The 20,409-nt window shown below is 38.3% G+C and overlaps 2 protein-coding genes across 2 annotated transcripts; both read right to left on the bottom strand.

The window, feature by feature from the left end:
- Window positions 1-1,024: 1,024 nt before the first annotated feature.
- Window positions 1,025-8,120, bottom strand: bicdl2l (bicaudal-D-related protein 2-like). Its single transcript, XM_038301339.1, has 6 exons — window positions 7,430-8,120; window positions 6,854-6,973; window positions 6,614-6,772; window positions 4,798-4,880; window positions 4,572-4,692; window positions 1,025-2,578 (listed from the first exon to the last, which is right to left on the bottom strand). The coding sequence occupies exons 1-6, from the start codon at window positions 7,991-7,993 to the stop codon at window positions 2,201-2,203; spliced, it is 1,425 nt and encodes a 474-aa protein (XP_038157267.1). The 5' UTR covers window positions 7,994-8,120; the 3' UTR covers window positions 1,025-2,200.
- A 7,931-nt stretch (window positions 8,121-16,051) lies between these two features.
- On the bottom strand, window positions 16,052-19,700 carry sumf2 (sulfatase modifying factor 2). The gene is made up of 9 exons (XM_038301347.1): window positions 19,499-19,700; window positions 19,275-19,422; window positions 19,059-19,173; window positions 18,390-18,434; window positions 18,176-18,326; window positions 17,620-17,675; window positions 17,363-17,447; window positions 16,551-16,692; window positions 16,052-16,443 (listed from the first exon to the last, which is right to left on the bottom strand). Exons 1-9 carry the CDS (start codon window positions 19,545-19,547, stop codon window positions 16,341-16,343), a joined length of 894 nt encoding a protein of 297 aa, XP_038157275.1. The 5' UTR covers window positions 19,548-19,700; the 3' UTR covers window positions 16,052-16,340.
- Window positions 19,701-20,409: the final 709 nt, after the last annotated feature.

The following is a 20,409-nucleotide window of genomic DNA, read 5'->3' on the forward strand; positions in this document are numbered from 1 at the left end:
CTGTTACCTTTCCTTCATCTTTGTTCCCACCGTGGAGGCACTTATACCGGTTAATAAAAGTATATACATTTTAAATGTTCTTGAGATCCATATAGAAGTGAATAATATATATATATACATATATATATATATATATATATATATATATATATATATATATATATAGTTGGATATATTATACAATAAAAAAAATCTAAAACCTCTGAGTTTTTCAGTGACTTTTATTTACACCAAAGAACAGTATTTGTGGTACTTTTTTTTATTTACATGTTGAGGACCCATTTATATTGAGTAATCTTTTACACATCAAAAGGTTGTTGATCCAAGATGCTTTGAATGCTCGCAACAGTAACTTTAATATATGGATATAAATACTGTGCCTTTGTGTTCTGAAGGTGTCGGCCAGAGATGCACCAGGAAATCTGGAGTAAAACAAGCGTTTGGCATAAATTCAGGAATCCAATCCTTTCCTGTTCTCTTATCATACTGTAAATAAGGGATAATAAGTAGTGCAAACAACAATCTTCGATGTGCACGCTGTTGCTGAGGGAAGATGCTAGTTGAGCTGATTTTAGTCTTTCATATCCGACTATTTGGGGTCCAAAAACGTCTGCCTTGGAAAGTTTCCTCCCATTCTTGCATTATAATGAACCCATTTTTTTTTTTACTAAATTAGCAAGAAATTATTTATAGTAACTAAAAATTTGCTCATTGTCTCCTGAGTGAGCCAAGTTACTTAAAAAAAAAATAATTAAATAAAATTCAACTAAGATCAGAACCACAAGCATTGTAAATAATGTCCAATTGCTTTTGTCCTTTTTAGTAAAAGTTGTCTCCATAATGAATAAAAATTAATAAACTTTTCAGAAAAATTCTCTCTCATTGATCTGTTGACGTACAGAGATTAACATGGGAATAATAGACGGTCATAAAATAGGGGATTAAACCTAAGAGGCAAACAGACCGAGAGCCTTGCTGTTTATGCATGTAGATTAAAATGGCTCTTACTATAAAAAAAAAAATGTAAAACATATGAACACTCTTAGACGAAGGATGTATTTCTTACACCAATAAGTGAGGCTATAGATGGTAATATTTATAATGTTCAAAATGACAGCTGTTAAATCAACACTGTCAAAATATCTGAAACTTTTTTAATATTTCTAATGAGTTTTAAGAGAAAGGGCTATAAAATATACACAAATTAACTGTTGCTTTTAGGTGTAAAATACCTGAAAACACATGTTAATTAGGGTTTTGATTCCAAATTAGGAATTTAAAATCCCTACAACAGCTTTTTCAAGCTCTCCCTGATTGGATATGAGTTTCAGATTTCAAGTCTGACCTAAAAAAAATAAATAGTGCTCTGCAGTAATGACAAATAAAGCCATTTAAATCAGTCCTGGCAGGTAAAAGCTTTATAAAACCACATCATCCAGATCGGTGCATCTCTAGTCCAAACTGTAGACATGAATCTTCTGCAGAGGGGCAGAAGAAGAACTTTGGCACTAATAAAATTTGTTTTCTTTCCCAGAGCTTCAAGAACAGAAGGACACAAGCAGAACAATGTCCTGTTTGGTATCAGAAAACTATGAAGGTGGTTTGCTGCAGTAGAAGATCTGCAAATACTTTCTAGGAGTTCTGCACATGATTTGCATAAAGCAAGAAATTCCTGAAAGAAATTTGTTCCCTGTTTTCCTGCCTCTGGTAAAAGAACACATTTCTCTGTTATAGAAAAGTTTGCAGACTGAGGGCAAAACTACAAGCTCTGCAGATTCTGGGTTTCTGGCATCAAACTGCACTGCAAAAATCTAAATAAGTATTTTTTTTCTTAAAATAAGTGCATTTTTTTCTTGAATTTAGTAGATAAATGAGACACTTTGCCAATGGAAAAAGACAATTTACATTTAAAATAAGAAAAACAATTGCATTTTCTTATTTCAAGTCCATGATATCTAATTGTCTCATTTAAAGAGGAAAAATACTTATTCCATTGGCAAATTTCATCTTATTTACTTACTGAAATTAAGGGTAAATACATTTAATTTAAAACATTTCTACTTATTTTTTCTAGATTGTTTTTGTAGTGTGGACTGCCATCATTCTGACCCTTCAAACTTCCTCACAATAAGCAGCAGCATTATTATTATTTGTGTGAGTCTCTGGAAAGCTCCAGTGTGCTGGATGTCCTGTGATGGTTTCAGTCGAGGCAAACCACCTGAAAGCCATCGTCTCCTCTGCCCCAATCCTTCTCCTGCTCGGCTCCGTCCTGATACGGGAAGCGAGGCCTGGTCTTCTTCAACTTGTCCCTCCAGGTGCGAGTTCCAGCGGAGGCAGCAGCAGGAGGAGAGGCCATGCTGGGAGCCGGTGCTGAAGGGTTGGCAGGCTTGTTCACAAAGATCTGGTTGGAGTTGGTGGTGGGAGGTGCGGGTGATCCGAATGTGAAGTTTGTCGGCCGCTGGATGGGAGGCTGTTTGTTTCGCCTCAGGAGGCCTTTCCGAGTTGACTTATTCTGGGCCTGCTGCTCTGCCATCTGCTGACTCATCACCTGCTGCTGGAGGAGACGCTGAAAGTCCTCCTGAGGAGAGGCATAAAATAATCTTCTTAGATTTTAAGACTGTTTTACTTCACATTTATCCTTCATCTGCCTGCTTTCAGTGCAATTTACAAAATTTATGATCACTGCTATTGGAAAAGTTGGTAGATTTCCTCGATTACTGTATTTAAGTCCTTTTTTAAGCATCTTTACTTGCATCATTTTTTTAAGGGGGATACATATAACTCACTGCTAGTTAAATTTGGCTCCGCTTTTTATCCACTGTTACTGTTTTTCTTTTTAATGCAATTTCAACATGAAAGAAAGCAGCCATTAGGACTGAATTGGGACACCACTGTTTTAGTGATATGCGTGTCATTCCACAGATGTGAGAAACTCAGGGATTATATTATTTGCATTTTATAAATTAGTTGCCGTGTGGCCAAGTTGTTCAGTAGGATGAGTTCTCAAATCAGAGCTTTAGTTTCTTTGTGGCAACAGATTCAACCTTAAACCTCTATTCCATAGTGAAAGTCACTATGGAATAGTGACCTACACCTTTCTTTTTGGTGTATTTTTAAATAAATAATAAATACATAATATAAATAATGATGAAATAAATGAATATTTAAATAAATAATATATAAATAAATAATTAAAAAAGCTGTTGTTATATTTTTGGCATTTTTATGCAGAAGTTCTTTATAGGTGATGTAGAATTTGTAGCAGTGGCTCTACTCATGAATAAATCAGGTAGTTTCTGAAAGTTACAAGGTTCATTAAAATTACTCGGAAAATAATAAAGAAGTGCCATTATACATGCTTATCCATGCTCGGATAAGTGTGATGGAAAATTGATGGATGGATGTAGTGATGTTAGAAAGTTGTATTTTTATTTTTGAGTATTTAAATACTTGCAAAAGTAAGTACTTTAATACTTTAACTTGAATAGATATTTTACCGGGCAACTTTTACTTGTAGTATCAATATTTTTACTTAAGTGCTATAGTTGAGTACTTCGTCCACCACTGATAATTAGTCACAGTTTAGAGTGAATACAATTTTTTCCCAGATTAATATGGATTCAAAATTTTCACTTTTTTAATTTTCAGGTTTGTCTATACAAAATCTTGGATATAAATTAATTATTTACTATTTATTTACAATTATTTATGAGAGGTTTCTACTGATTAAAGTTTAGGTTTCTTTTGCCCATTGTACCGCCGGTGCTTCTCTAACACACCTCTGGAAAACAATGACTTAACACAACACACCACAGCATGACACTGCCAACACCATGTTATACTATAGGGATTGCATGTTCATGTCATGTGCAATCATGCCACTTATTCTGTTTTTGCATAAAATGCCAAAAGGTTGAACTTGAATCCTATCTGACAAGAGCATCTGTCTCCCATACTGGTTGTAAAACTTTCTAAACGGTTCTTTTTGTGTTGTATTTTTAATTCTTTTGTGTTTGTTTTTTCCACTATCCACCAGAGAGGTGATTTGTAGAGTCAACAATTAATTGTCGACCTATTTGCAAAATTTTGTGTTGGCGTTCAATATACTACATTGATATTTTTTTGTTTTGTCACAAAAAAAATTCTAAGGGGTATTCCTCCGTCCTATAAAAAATACATCTCCCCATATCAGGTTAAAATGTCCCCCTGTAATTATTTTATTATATTATTTAAAATAAAAAGAAAATAATCTCAGATTTTATCTAGGTCAGAAAAGCTGCAAAACAAAGTGTTTTTCTCACGTGGTGCAGAGAGCTTGGTGAAAACCACACGCAACCCTGAGGCCAAATACCAGCTGCTGTTAAAGAACTTAAGGTCCTCATAATGGAAGAGAATTTTAATTGGAGCTGGTTTTTCATCATTTATCTCGGAGCCCCAGCTTGGGTTTTATTATAATCATGTGCGTCAGTGTGTGTGTTTCTTAGTGACTGGCATGTTTTACTCTCTGTTGACGTTGGTTCTCTGTGTACCTAAAGAACACACCCTTTCTCTGCCCTTGTCGAGCCGTTTACCTTCCAGGCCTCGAGCTCCAGTGAGAGCTCCAGACGTTTCTGTGCGGCCTCCAGCAGCTGGTTGTTCAGCGCCATCAACTCGGTCTTACTCCGCAGCACCTCGCCCTCCATCGCCTTCTTCCTGTGCAGCAAAGCAGAACAAATGAATCATTCCTCAGAATACAATTGTGGCTTCCCTTTTTCCACCTCAAATCTTGACAGCGTGACAGTTTGTGTGGGAACTCACTTCTCTATGGCCTCATCTCTGTCCCTCAGAGCCTGCTGCAGGACGGCGCTCTCTTCTGCTCCATTTTTCCAAGATTTAGAATCCTGAAGGAAGAATCAGAAGATGGATGAATTGAAGCATGAAGACAATTTGATTTAAAGTTGTATTAGTTGGTAAAATCAGAACATTGCTCCCTAAATTTCTCCTTTTAACAAAAACTGACGCAGAGAGAAAGGAATCACTGATAGCATCACGAGTAAACTTGTCAGGCAGCATTGCTAAGCTTAACCCGCAGGGTGGAGTTCTCACTGAAACAATGCTTCATCAGACAGCAGATGCCTTTCAAATGACAGAAGTAGCTTCAGGGGGAAATTTTAAGATGTGAAAACTTTGTTTCTCAGCCACAAAAGATCAGCGATGCATTATGTTTTTTTAAAGTGAAACCAACGTTTAAAAAAGCTGAATGTCATCGCCTGTTTTGAGGGTTAGTAGGCAAATATGTATTTTTGTTTTGTTTATTTTACAGTCAATCAGTCAGTCTTAGGTCCCAATTTTCTATTCTGTTTGTTCAACCATTAATGAATGACAAACCTGATTACAAAGACTGCTTCGCAAAGAAAGCAACTAAGATAAGAAGAAGCAGTTTCCTGTGCAAATAACTCTCCACATCTCTAACCAGGTCCTACAAGCATGAGCAAAGCAAACACTCTTCTGAGCGCCGTGCCCATCGACTGATATCACCAGAAACTAAATGACTATTACCTTTGTACCTTTGCACGGTTTCCCGTGTATTCTATTTAGATTTTATGTGGCAACAATGTGCTGTAGAAACGAGTTTCTTTGAGAGGAGAGAATGAAAAAGCTGCTCTGTTTACCAAACGCAGCACATAGCATGGCAGTGAGAACATCATGCTGTGGGGATGCTTTAGTCCTCAAGGGGAGACAGGTGTAGGTGACTACAATATTAAACATTAATGATATTTTATATGCTCAAAACTAACACTGCACAGTCCATCCTTATTATATGGCACAGTGGTGGCAGTGTCATGCTGAGGGGAAGCTTTTGCTTCGTTCAGAAAAAGAGGGATTGATTAAATGAGACAATCCTAAGAAAAAAGCCTGTTAGAAGCTGCAAAAAGCGAGATGCTTTAGAGTAGAGGTCTTCAACGGTTTCTAGGCTAAGGACCCACAAACATGGCATGATGGAGCATGGACCCCCTAATTATATTGTATGAAATTGTGTTCTATCAAACTGGTCCTATAGTCACTCTAATACAGATGGAGTCATGTAATTTTGCCCTGGGATTATTAAAATGTTTCTGATTCTGATTCCGATTCCTCATTGATGGGACAGGTGTTGTGAATGAAATGGTGACCAGCTTGAAAGAGCTCCCATGTGTCGCTGAATGTGAGCATTGATGACTGAAAGACATCTTCTGCTTCCATTTATCTGTTTACTACAGTGTGTTGAATTCATGTTAATGTGGATTTAAAGACATTTCAATTAGTGGAAAAAAATTGCAGGGGGGAATATTGAAAATATTGTTGAAGACCTCCATTTTAGAGGATTTTTTCTTTTTATCAGAGCTACACAGGAAATGCACATAGTGCAGACCTAAGTCCAGCTGAGAATCGGTAACAAGACAGAGCTGAGGTCTCAGTCATTAAAACTAAGTTAGCTTTGTCATTTGAAAAAGGATTTTTCATTAGTACGGGTTTATACAATAACGTGTTTAAAATGTGCTTTTAGTGATGGAAAACTTTAAGGAGAATGAATTGAAATGTTAATATTTAACAAAATGTGACAAAAAAGGTCCAGGGTGGGTGTGACCCTCACCTGCTTGGTATGGCTGATTGCCAGCTGCCTGGCCACATTCTTCAGCTCCACCAGCGCAGCGTCCAGCCGGTTCTCCCCCCCTCGGGGCTCAGGTTTGCTGGATTCAGGCTCTATCAGTGGGTTTAACAGCCTCAGAACTGACAGAACTTCATCTGTGACCTGTAGTAAAAATCAAACCAGTGTCATGAAGAGCTTTGTAGTTTCATGCTGTGCCCAGCAGCCTTAGCTTATATCCATTACCGTCTCTCGGTGTTTGCTCCAGCCGGGTCCATCAGTGCTCCCCTGCAGTTTGTCCACCTGAGCCTTAAGCTTGATGCTCCTCCTGCGGGACAGCTCCACCTCCCTACGTACTTCTTTAAGCTATTGAAAAACATAACAACACTCTTTTTAAACATTTTATCAGTGAATGCAGGTATTTTTTTTGTGTCTAAGAAGATAACAACTAGCCTAAACACAAAAGAAACATTTTGAACTTAATGTAAGCAGAAACTGCTAGTCTAGATTCTGGGGTGAAACCAGTTGTACAGGTTCATAAACTCAGAGCTGAAACCAAAGAGATAGACTGAAGACACAGGATAATTATGAAGGACTAAACCATTTATTACCTGAGAAATCTTTCTTATATTTTCATAATTAAATACATTATTCTAAAGCCTTCAGATGACCATGATAAGTCTTATGCAGGAGTCATTGTTTACTTCATTTCTTGTTTAACTCCTAAGTTATATCATAGATGGTCTCCACCCTGTTTTACTGGTCTGATCAGGGAGCAGTTTTCACCTTCTTCTAGAGGCATTAAAAGTCTTTGCATCTTACCGTATCTGAGACATGTGTCAGCGTCCTGCGTCTGCCGAGCGGCCTGCCGGTGCTGATCAGGTCTGGTAAGGTCTTGTCAGCGTAGAACCTCTGGAAGGGGCTCTCTCCCGCTTCGGCTCCGGCTCCTGTCTTCACGGAGTCCCTTGCCTCCTCTGAGCCCATTTCACCTGAGCTGTCCGTCTCCTCGGACTGAGTCATGCTGCTGTTGTCGTTTGCCTGCCCGTCTTCATCCTCGTCCTTTATGTTAAAATCTCTGTTGAAGCAGGAGTTGATGTAAGGCAGCAGATCCGAGGAAAGTCCCTCCTCTGTGCTGCTGAAGCCCAAAACTTCTTGTTCTGTGCTAGTTTGATGTTGATCTGCATCCTCTGTGTTGCTGATGGAGGTCTGTGGTTCTGTTTCTGTCGGTAGGATAGATGATCTGTACAACATGTATTTGGTCCTCATGGAGCTGGAGTCCAGCTTCCTGTCCTCCAGCCTGCAGAGGGAAGAGTGAAGCTGCTCGCTGGAGGTCAGTCGGGGTCTCAGCTGCTCATTGAGCACCGAGAACGGCTGAGAGTAGTCCATGATGAGTCCCAGAGAAGAGCTAGGAACAGCTAGACCATCTGAAGACACAGTGACATGTAAACACAGATGAAAAGGAGAGGATTTAATCCAAGGAGGAGGGAGGAAGGCAGCAGCTATGTGACTAGACCAGTTCTACCTGAATGCCGTGCGTCCTTACAGGATCCAACATGACATGATGTGATGTCACAGGAGGCTGTGGCTTCACGCAGCCTTTCTTCCTCCTTTTCGATTGCTAAACGAGCACATGACGTGCAAACACGCCGAAGCAGCAGAGAGACAGAGAGGCGTGGGTTCTGATGCTCAGATACAATGAAATCATCCGAGCCTGACGCACCTGACTGCTGCTGAAAGTCAAACAAGAGATAAAAAAAGATTGATAGAAAGACACAATGACTGGAATAAAGTACTCAAAGGAAATGAATGCTTCACATAAACCCACATGGGTGATTAGTCATTGATTTATTTTTAGTTTTGGAAGTTTTTGGGGAAAAACACCAGCTATAACATGGTCGTTATTTATAGTGCAGGGCGATGGTGGTGGAAGCCTCCTGCAGATACATGCAGAGATAAATTTAGCTTTCACAGCTTTCTATGGAAATGATTCAATCAGTTTAAAATGAGACTTCCATTCTTTTCAATAAGCACATGATTTATATAATTGTGGTTATTGACCTGTTTGTCTCATGATGAAGCAGAAGGAGACTTATAGCTGTGGCACTTTAAAAAGCTCTTTGCCAAAACCAGTGCATTTCCTTCCTCTCAAATTAGGTCATAAAACTTTCATTTTCTCCACCTACATCTAAACTATTGAAAAAACACACTAGGAAACATTAGAATATGACAGAAAACGTTTTTTTTATTCCAAAACACATAATGACTGAAGCATGGTTTCACACAGAGTAATAAAGGCTAAATTCCGTAAAAATTCAAAAAATATCCACTGGACTTGGTTTTCAAGATTTGAAGACGTTTCACCACCTCTCCAGGAAGCTTTCTCAATTCAAATGTCTGACATTTGAATTGAGAAAGCTTCCTGGAGAGGTGGCGAAACGTCTTCAAATCTTGAAAACCAAGTCCAGTGGATATTTTTTGAATTTTTACGGAATGACTATGACCTGGATGACTGAGAACCTTCATCAATAAAGGCTAAACAAAAAATAAAGTTGTTATTGACTCGTTACAGTCTATTCAGCCGTGTTTAGACTGCTGCCACTCTTAAAATGACATCATAGTGTGGCGCACTTAGGAACATAAGCCACACAAGTCATTACTAAACAGCATGGCCGTCCACAGAGACACACTAGGATTAATGGTTATGATGATAATGCCATCCTTGTGCAAGTTTAAGTCAGTTTAAATTAAATTCATTTGAGAGTTTGGGGGAGATTTAGAACCCTTGGACTGTTTCAAGGTTTTAGGAAGATTAGACTTTTGCTCATTGGTTCAAAATCTGACTTTTGGATGTGGGAAATTCCTTTCAGGAGGTCCAAGTAGAGAAGGACACCGTGAGTAACAGATGATAAAGGTCCTTTGAGAAGTTTTGCAATCAGAAATGAGGGACGTCTGCTGGTGCACCTGATCAAGCAAACAAGAACCCCTGCAGTTTGCTTATTGCTGTGAAGCTGGGGTTGATGATGTCATCAAACACCTGCTTTAACAAACCCACTGTCATTTAGAAAAGGCAGACAGCACTGTAAGGAACATGTTCTTTGATTTTCCAGTCAATTTAATACATTTTAGCCTGACTGGCTTTGACAGAGACTTCAGAAGACTCAGGTGGAGGCATCAACAATCGCCTGGACAAAGACTACGTGACAAACAGACCACAGTTTTTTAGACTGCAGGGTCAGCTGTCTAATCATGTAGTTAGAAGAACAGGAGCACCACAGTGGACGGTACTTTTTACTCTGTACACATCTGACTTCCAGTACCAGAGAGAGTCCTGTCCTCTGCAGAAATATTCAGATGACTCTGCAATCATTGGGTGCATCAAAGATGGACAAGAAGCTGAGGACAGAGAGCTGGTTAACGGCTTTGTGGCATGGTGTGGAAACACTCATCTGATCCTGAATATCAACAAACAAGAGAAATGTTTTGAGAATTCAGAAGAAACAGGAACAACCTGAATCCTATTAACATAGATGAAGAGTAAGTGGAGGTGGTGATGCAACTCAGATTGTTAAACGCCAACAAAGTGTCTTCAATCAGTGGCTCCATCCGGTGCAAGACAGACCGATACAGAAGATCCTTCCTGCCCACAGTTATCAACACCTGCAACAACTAGTTGCACAAAAAAGCAGATAACTTGAAGGATTTTGATTTTCCCTTTTAGATTAATAAAGTATTTTTTATTGGCATTATACACCTTGTGCAGGGATAGAAGTTGAAAACTTGCTTCACCCTTTATAGTGCAAGTTACCAATTCTGATCACTTGCATACCCATTACAAATGGATACCCCTCCGTCCCTCAGTGAAGTCTAGAAGCACAAGATCTATATCCAACCATTCAGCAAAGATGCTGCGACATGGCTGTAAATCTTATTTTGGCCTTTGACCAATTAGATGAACCCTTGAATGATATATTACCTACTGCAAATTAAGTTGAAAAAAGGTAAAAAGTTAAAAAGTCAAGAGAAAAAGGGAAAAAGCTCATTAAAAAGTTAAAAAGTCAAGAGAAAAAGGGAAAAAGCTAACTGAAAAGTTAAAAAGTAAAGTTTAAAACGTAATAATACTAGTTAACAATTATATTTAGATTTATAAACTAAAAAAATGTAAGTGCTACTATCAGCATTAAAGCCTCTAAGGTTATGCTGTATCAACAAAAAAGTGTTTCTTTGTGTTTTTCATTAATTTCTTATAGAAGCTCTTATTTTTTGTTATTTTTCTTAATATATTTGGATAAGTTGGTGTTTCTTGTTATTGCACTGACATTCATTTTTGCCAACAAAATGTTACAAAGGTAATAAGGTCTTGTCCTGGATTCCAATAACACTATTGGCTTGAAATGTGGATTTTCAAAGGATTTCACTGAGTGCTCTATAAAGGGTTAATAGTTGACACGGACACATTTACGGAAATGTTCATTAATGTGTACTTTCCATGACAAATAAACAAATAAATAAAAATAAATACATGTAAATGGAGTTTGGGATGGAAATCATCTGCTGGTGGTAATCCACTGTTATTAATTTTAGGTCTCTCAATCGATCTATTCATCAATTTTTTATTCTTTTCCAAAAAAAAAAAAAAAAGATAAAACAGTTTTATAATTTAACACAAAAAACAAAACAAAAAAAACAATCAGCTATTAAAATATGACATGGAACCATAAGGTAACTTAAAACAAGTTTATTTAGTTTATATTCAGTAATAGGACAATTCGAAGTGCTGTACAGCAGATAAAGTAAAAATAAAATAAATACATTGCAGCGGCATAAAGGTAATTAAATAGTTAATCCACATAAATTCAACCTGGAAAGATTTAAATAGAAGAAAACAACAATCAAAGTTTTGTTGAAGTAAAAAAATATACCCTTTGGCACTCAGTCTTTGATTGTATTCATTAGCATGTAGGATGATGATGATGATGATGATGATGATGATGATGATGATGATGATGATGATGATGATGATGATGATGATGATGATGATGATGATGATGATGACGATGATGATGATATAATTGAGCAGACGAATTAGGATTAAGAGAGCCAAATGAAAACAAAGAAGATGGTGAGATGCTGTAGAACACTCCTCTTTAAAGTAGGTCCTGATGATCATTGGTCATGGCAAAAGGCGTTCACAGCTGATCATAGATGATTGGAAGAGAGGTGGAGACCAATTATGTCATCCAGTTTGAATTTTCAGTGAAGCTTAAAAGAATAGAATAGAATAGAATAGAATAGAATAGAATAGAATAGAATAGAAAATCCCTTTATTGTCATACAATGGGTAAATTGTGGCGTTACAGCAGCAAAAGATACAGCAAAAGGGGTCACACAAATGTGGACCTTAAAAAGTGTATAAAAATAACAGAATAAGTGACAAAGTTAAAAAAATTGACAAATAAAATACATAAGTAATCAATTAATGAGTATAAAACAATGAATCCTAGAGAATAAAACTGGGTAATTGAAATGATAGGACAATGATAGGAGGAAAGTTGACTGAAACTTAATTATTTAAAGAATCTCAACTTTTTTTTTAAGAGTTTTGAGGGATTTTATTACAAATTACTGCAGCATAACAACTAAAATTAGCTTTTTTATGTTTTTGTCTTGGTATATGATTAACAATCACAAACAGAATGTCCCATGGTCATTTCCATAAACATCTATCGAGCATCGCTGTATTCAGACTGGATTTACACAGACTTGGCTTAGTGATGGAGCCGATTCAGAGGGAGCTGGATGCAGGGTCTGGATGCTGCTGCTGAGAACCAAATCCAGTCATCACAGCCAGGGGTGGAAAGTTACGAATTACATTTACTCAAGTTACTGTAATTGAGTACTTTTTATGAGTAATTTGTAATTTTCTGAGTAGTTTTTGAAATAAGTAATTTTTACTTTTACTTGAGTAAATTTTAACCTAAGTAGTTTTACTTCGCTACATTTAAAACCCCCTCACGTTACTGAGTACAAAAAAAAAAAAATACTGATGATGAAAAAATTAAATACGGCCCTGTGTCACGGAACCGACACTTAATCGCCATTAAAAAATAGAAGAAGACTTTTGACTTTTAACAGCACTTTATTTACACAATTCAAACATATAAAAAAATTATGTAAAAATAAGTGTCAGTTAAAACTCATTATTAAAGTAAAACAAGTGTCAGTTAAAATCATTAAATGAGGAGCTTGTTAATAACAGTGGGATCCTGTTGCGTTTTAGTTTGATATCTGGTATCTTTTGGGCATTTAATTTTGTGTGCATTTTGAAAACTTTAAAACGTAGTTTAAATTTCTTTATTCCTATCATGGTGTTGTCTGTTGGACAGTAGGTTTGAACTGCACTTTATGGTACAGGTTCTGACTGTCCTTGTGCTGTGAGGAAGTATGTTCTTTAGCCCAGCTGATCTTTTGCAAGTGTGGATCTCCACTGAAATACGCCCTGAAATTGATTAAAACACCTTGTGGTCAATTCGATTCATGACTCATCCTTTTTTGCATTAAATAACTCAAAGTAACTAAGTAACTTTTACTCAAATTACATTTTAAATGAAGTAATTTTGTACTTTTACTTGAGTCAATTTTGAGATGGGTAATTTTACTTTTACTCTGAGTAAAATTTAGGCAAAGTAAAGATACTTTTACTCAATTACAATTTTGTAGTACTCTTTCCACCTATGATCACAGCCATAAAACCACTTCATAGCTTATTTAACTTAATATCACTGTGCTTAATCCGTCCATGTTAAAACTCCAGACAAACTATTATTAAGAGAACCCAACATTGGAGATGACCTGAATCTGATTTTTACAACAAACTAGACTTACTTGACACCATAGCAGGCCTACAGATTGTCTGTCTCCATGGTATGCCATGCTGATGCAGTTATTGACCTCAGAAAAGCCTCAGGAGGGAGCATGCTGTGCGGTGCATATTCAATCATCTCTGATCTAAACGGCAAAACTGGTCTTTCAGAATATACAAATTTTGAGTTTTAAGTCGCTATAGGTGAATGTGGTTTATAACAGATAAAATAACTTTTTAATTATTTATCATTACCCCAGTACATTTCTTTTGTGACAATTATTAGAGAAAACCGAAAGGAAGACAAAAAATCGGGCCCAGAAGCACTTCAGTGAGTGACGTGATCAGCCTGTTGATCTAGGCTACCAGGCGCCAAGTCTTTCTGTAGGAGATTGGGAACGAGATGGAGGTGGATCAGGAGAGCGACGATGGTTCAGAGAACGTTTCACTAGAAATGCTAGCTGAAACATTGAATTCTGCTGCCCAAAACGACGAAAATCCTTGGCCACATTTGAAAGACTGCTTTTCATTTAAATTCAAGAGGGCCAACAGTATCATCATGCAATGCCAGATGTGTCTGCCAAAGGTGACTGAACTGGCAGCATTCAATCAATAACTCCACATCTAATCTGCGGAAGCATGTTTTGGTAATTATTTAGTGCATTGGTACTTCAAACAAAGTTTTTATGACTAATAGCCAATTAGCAAAACAACCCGTTTCGTGGCATTGCTAATTTTGTCCAGCACAGGAGTCAGCCACCCGTGGCTCCGGAGCCGCATGCAGCTCTTTCATCCTTATACCTTATACTCTGAGTGGCTTGGGAAAATAAATTGCTAAAAAAAAACAACTAAGTATTTCATTTAAGTTGGTGTTTCCCGCAGCACTATCTTGGCCAAACTCACGGTACCGCCTCGCCAACGTTCCAAAAAAAAACAAAAACAAAGTTTGAATTCATTGCCAGGCCCCGTTCAACAGTTTTTTTTTTTTAAATGTAACCAAGTAACTTTTACTTAAAATACATTTTAAATTAGCTTCTTATTACTTTTACTTGAGTAATTTTTCTGAAGGATAATTTTACTTGTACTTGAGTAATATTTCATCCAAGTATTGGTACTTTTACTTGAGTATGATATTTTTGTACTTTTTCTACCTCTGGCCCCAGATGAGTCTTCATGTAAATGTTGAGAACCATGATTAATACAAATGAAAGACTTTGGGTTCGGCCATCATTCAGGTTTATAAAACAGACACATAACTTCTTTCCAACAAGGTTAAAAAAACAAAACAGTGGAATTTGTTTTACCAAGTTAAAAGACGTTTCACTTCCCATCCAGGAAGCTTTCTCAATTCAAAATGTCTGGAGTAGCGTTCGAGTTCCAGGCTTATAGAATGGAACAAACAAAAGCCTTTTTATGGCTTAGAAAACATGCAAATTGAACTTAATCGAACCCGACAGACATTTTCAATTGAGAAAGCTCCTGGATGGAAAGCAAAACATCTTCAAACTTGGAAAACAAAGTCTAGTCCTGTTGTTTTTTTGTTTGTTTTTTTACTCCTTTAACTTTGTTGGAATGACTATGACCTGGATGACTGAGAATCTTCACCAGCATAACTCTTTTCTTTCGTTAGTGAAGCTCAATAAGAAGTCAAGGTGTTTCATGGATGCATCATTGGCCTCCTGTCTGGGTTAATCAGCGCTCCAGGCAAACAAAGTGTTAAAACGTTTGCTCTTAACCGTTTAGTTGGGTGGAGACGCAACTTAACGTTTAGCAACTCAAGTTTAATGCTCAACTGTTTGGACAGCTTAGGTAGTTATAGCTTTTGAGCAATAAGCTCAGTTAGAGGGTAATAAAATGGGGGAGTTCTAATTGTGTGAGTTGTTCCAGTCATATTTTAACTGGGCAGAAACATTCCACATTGGAACAACGGTTTAACCTCCGATGCAAACCGACAAGGCAAACATTCAACCAACAAAAATAGAAATGTGACAGATGAAAAAAAGAGATCCCTCGTGTTTCAGGGTTGGTGGTTTCACATTCTGATAAGTTCACACGGCTGCATTTAGCAGAAAGTCTGCAGAGAAGTTTCAGACAGGAACTGAGGAGCATGGTTACATTTTAGTTTGACGGCAGAATTAGTAAATTCCCTTTGTCTTTTTCTATGTTTGAGGTGTTTACATGTTTAGCTTTTATTCCGTTTGTTCCTTACATAGAGACGCTGTGTACCATTTCTTTTTACCTCTATAGTATCTCTGTATCTGTTAGGATGGCTGCAGAGTGAGCTGAAAACAGCCTGTTACATAAACCAAGAATGGAGTCTAGACAACATTTCTCGGAATGAATCTGATCAACAAACTTGGAAAAGTAAGAAAAGAGCGAGTAAAGGGATTAGGGTCCCAGCAACTAAACCAAAGCCCTAGTTTGGTCTCTAGTCACGTTAATAAACAAAGATCTCAGCGTGAAGAGGTTCTTTGTGAGCTAGAGTGTCCTCTTTCTGTTGTTCAGTGAATTAAATCAGTTTATTTTTTTGGTTCGGGAGAAGAGTTGTTTTTGGGTTGCAGACAAACTTAATGCTGAGAAGCAGAGCATTTTGAAAAAGTATTTTTTATTTGTTGAATTTGTGTATAAAAGAAATTTCTCCACAGGAGAGATTAAGCTGCTTCCCCACAAGTGTTCAGACTCCCTGTGGTCCCCCCTCATGGTGTCCTTAAGTTCTCCAACACAAAACAGTTGGACTCTTTCCCAGAAATAGGGAAAGAAGTGCGGTTCCTCTCTATTGCATCACTTTGATCTGCCCTTCTTTGCTTTTATTGCATGCTTCAGTCATTTCAATCATTTATCTTTATTTTCTTTTAATTGGGCTGATTAAAGCTGCTATAGTTCAGCTTTGTCGCTCTTCTTGGCCTGCTTCGGTTCCAGACCAGCAGCACATCTGAAGCTCAGGTTATCTGAGGCAGAGTCTGGTGTGTTCCCCATCCTGAAAGACACAAACCAAAACATTCAGTCTGTCTCAGAGCCGATCTGAAGTCTCAAAACGAGAGTCCCCCCAAAGCCCACCTAAAAAAAACAACAAAAAAAAGTCACCTGGTTGTGATTCGAGCCTTGTGATTGGCCGAGCCGTCCACCGTGTCTATCCAGGAAGCGCCGCGCAGAACGTACGTGGGCCGAGCAGCTGGGAATGGTGTGGACGTCCACTCCCACGTGTTTCCCATCATGTCATAGAGTCCTGTGGGGGGGAGTTATAAGATTTAACATTTAAAATGTTCTTAGTTGTGCTTTAGCCTCATAGTTGTTGTTTTTTTTTTTTTACATGAGATAAGTACGGTGGCCCTGAAGTGCAAACTGCAACTACAAATCTAAAAGCGCAACTACATTAAGGAAAACACAATTACATTAACCTACCGGAAAAGGTAGGTACCAGTGGAAAACATGAGACATCGCTGATTGGAAGACGGCGCCGTTTGACCCTTGAACCGGAAGTCATTCTGCCTGCTGCGGCTTTTGAAAACATGGATATTGTCGGCGCCCCAAACATAGATGCTGTTATCCAGGAATATTTTGAATCAGGACATACGTACGAGGTGATACTGGATATACTCAAGACTAATCACGAAATTTCAGCTAGTTTGCGTACACTGAAGACACACTTAAAAGAAGCTGAACTCTTCAGACGACGCAACTTCCGGTTCAAGGGTCAAACGGCGCCGTCGTCCAATCAGCGATGTCTCATGTTTCCCACTGGTACCTACCTTTTCCGGTAGGTTAATGTAATTGTGTTTTCCTTAATACAGTTGCGCTTTGCTTTATGTAGTTTTGCTTTTCGTAATGTAGTTGCACTTTTAGATTTGTAGTTGCAGTTTGCACTTCAGGGCCACCGTAGATAAGGGCTTCATTACCATAACTGTTCTGAGGAGGAAACGCAGTGACAGGTGAGATGCCATGATATCCATCCTCTGCAGTGTCTCCATCTGGAAACTGACCCTAAAACACACAGGAGAAAACTGCCGTTCATACAGAACTTTGACAGCATCTGTTTGTTTTTTATACATCAACATTAACTTGTCAGACCACTTTGTAGAAAAATCAAAAAGAAACTATCCCCCTTAAATCCACTCTAGCGAAATCTACATAAACAATCATGTTATTGTTGGACCTGCCACAGGTTGGTTCTGTTGGTCTGGAACTTGTTCCCCCATGGATACGTCCGACCTGCAGCACAGCGAGCATCAAAGGACAGAGAAACAGGAAAATCATTCACAGTAAAAAATGCCTCTCATTCTAAAATATGACCTTTGTTATATAAGGTGAATCTGAAACACTTCCTGATATCTTGGCGTACTTTTCTTGGCTTGTTCACTGCTACAAGTGGAGATCAAGCAACCGAATGCATGAGTTGGTTTTTAAATGTCCCCATGTCAATAAAAATTGTGCCTATTAATCTAATTTAGGTGGAACTACATGGATGCTACAATCATTGATCACTCTCTAATGTATTGATTTGCTTTGGAGGTTAACTAATCAAATGCTCCATTCCATGGGTGTAAAACTTCAGTCCAGAGGGGACGACGTCCTGCAGCTTTAATCACTTCAACACGACTCTTAAGATCCTTGTGGCTGCTGTCATTTTAAAAGTAAATAAAACAGGATGCTGTAATGATCTCAAACTCTGTTGAGCTCTTTCATGTTCAGTGATGAGTGTGGATGTTTACCCTGCAGCCCCCCACGGGCAGCCCATTCCCACTCCTCCTCTGTGGGCAGTCTCTTTCCTTTCCATCTGCAGAACTCTTGCGCATCGTTCCAGCTCACCTGAACCACCGGGAAGTCCAGGCGCTCCCGGATGCCAGAATCGGGCCCTGCAGGCTGAACAAAGGAAATAAGGAGGGAGGCTTGTTTTGTGAAATGCCCATAAACATGCTGGCTTACCTGTCTCCAAAATGCTCGTTCAATGGGCAACCACCAGGGGGCAGACTGGATAACAGAGACAGGAACAAAAATTAAAGCTGGAGTCTCTAATCAATGTATGGTCTGAGGGCCATTAGTGGCCCTCTGAATTATTATTTGCTGCCCCCATCTAGCCAATCAAAACCTGAACTGAATGTCTTTTTTCCTTCAGATGAAATTCTGGAATCATGCTTAATATTATGCAAATATTTATACACACGTGGACAAAATTGTTGGTACCCCTCGTTTAATGAAAGACAAACCAACAATGGTCACAGAAATAAGTTGAATCTCACATTAATTAATTGCAGACTGCAGCCATGTCCTGAATTCCTCGTTTTTCAGACACTTTTGTTGGAATTTGATATTTTCATCTTCTGCAATTTGCATGTTTGGGCTACTGTATAAAACCTCGAACTCAACCCTATTGCTGACATTTTGCATTAAAAAAAATTTCTGGATGGGAAGCGAAAAGTCTTCAAATTTGGAAACCAAGTTCAGTGGATTGTTTTTAATTTTTTGAAATTACTATGACCTGGATGACTGAGAACCTTCACCAGCATAGAGGAGGTGTCTGCTGGGTCTGCTGACCCCACCACAGTATAAGTTTAAGAAACTTAACCCTTTCAGAGTAGCTGGGTTCTTTCTCACCTCGATCCTCTGAGTAACTTTGCTTTTCAGTTCATCAGAGACAAAATCCTGAAAGACAAAACTCCATCCAAACGTCTCAGCTTCAGTTTTATATTTCTCAGCTCGTACAAAGTCTCTGTTGTTGAAGAAAAAACAAAATAAAATCTATTTTAGCACTGCTGTATGTTTTTGACATAGATATGATCCAAATTAATGTTATATTTTGGGTAATATTACCTGAAAAGAGAATTAGTGACCGGATATCTATCTATTGTAAAGGGCAGCACCTCCACCTCTCTGACCGGGGACTCTCCGTCTCTGCCGTCCGCTGCGCTGCTTCCCATCAGCAGCCTCCCCCCGGGGATGTTCACCACCTCCTCCGCAGCTGTGGGGAGGAAAACAGCCTCGTTCTGATAAAAGTTGATCCAGTAAACATTTAAGTGTTTTGTAAGAGGTCGTACCCATTAAGTTCGGCAGTAAAACCACAGCAAATATCCAGGAAACGTCCATCCTTCACAGTTTCTAACAGCCAAAGTCAAAAGCAAACATCAAAGTTTAACATCTAAAAATTGGGCTCAGATTCACCACTAAAAACGTGTTTATTTTTTGGATTTATTCTTCATTTCCGACCACTCGAAAATCTGTGCGACTTGAAAAAGGTTCCGTGTTAGAAGGTTCCGCTAACATACAAAGATTTTTAACTAAATACAGAAATAAAACTTTGATTTTAATGCTTTAAATGAATAAAGTACTTTATTAAACGGTATTTAATCAGAATTTAGGGCAAAACAATCATTAAGTGGATCGATTGAAATATCAGTTTTCTATTTTCATTTTATTACTTTCAACAAAGGTTTAGAGCGAAGGTCTTCAACAGGGGGTCCGCGACCCCTAGGGGCCCCACTGAGGTACTGCATAGGGGCACGAAAGTTCTGGTTGATTGGACTTTTTTTTAATATTACCCCGCTGCAGTTTTTTTCCCACAAATTTAAATGTCTTTAAATACACATTAACATGAATTCAAGACAGTTCCGTTCAATTGAGTTTATTTATATAGCGCCAACTCACAACACATGTCATCTCAATGCATTTTACAGTTCACCAGATCATACAGTCAGATTGATTCAAAGTTTTCTATCTAATGAAAACCAGTTGATTGCATCAATTCATTGACTCTTCTGCAATCCCTCACACTAAGCATGCTTGAGCGACAGTGGAGAGGAAAAACTCCCTTTTAACAGGAAGAAACCTCCAGCAGAACCAGGCTCAGTGTGAGCGGCCATCTGCTGAGGCCAACTGGGGTTCAAGGAGACAGAACCGGATACAAAAGGCAACTGTAAAGGGTGGCCCCATACAGGCAACACACAGCCAG

Source organism: Cyprinodon tularosa, unplaced genomic scaffold (assembly GCF_016077235.1).
Source record: "Cyprinodon tularosa strain WSP-4 unplaced genomic scaffold, ASM1607723v1 ctg466, whole genome shotgun sequence".
Classification (NCBI taxonomy): domain Eukaryota; kingdom Metazoa; phylum Chordata; class Actinopteri; order Cyprinodontiformes; family Cyprinodontidae; genus Cyprinodon; species Cyprinodon tularosa.

Bases quoted from the DNA above. Each gene is read 5' to 3' on its own strand.
- sumf2 (XM_038301347.1), bottom strand. From the start codon at position 19,547: ATGGACGTTTCCTGGATATTTGCTGTGGTTTTACTGCCGAACTTAATG. The intron at 19,423-19,498 runs GTACGACCTCTT...TCCTCCCCACAG, and splicing joins TTTACTGCCGAACTTAATGG to CTGCGGAGGAGGTGGTGAAC. The intron at 18,327-18,389 runs GTAAGCCAGCAT...TCCTTTGTTCAG, and splicing joins AACGAGCATTTTGGAGACAG to CCTGCAGGGCCCGATTCTGG.
- bicdl2l (XM_038301339.1), bottom strand. From the start codon at position 7,993: ATGGACTACTCTCAGCCGTTCTCGGTGCTCAATGAGCAGCTGAGACCC. The intron at 6,974-7,429 runs GTAAGATGCAAA...GTTTTTCAATAG, and splicing joins TGACACATGTCTCAGATACG to CTTAAAGAAGTACGTAGGGA. The intron at 6,773-6,853 runs GTAATGGATATA...TTTTTACTACAG, and splicing joins GGAGCAAACACCGAGAGACG to GTCACAGATGAAGTTCTGTC.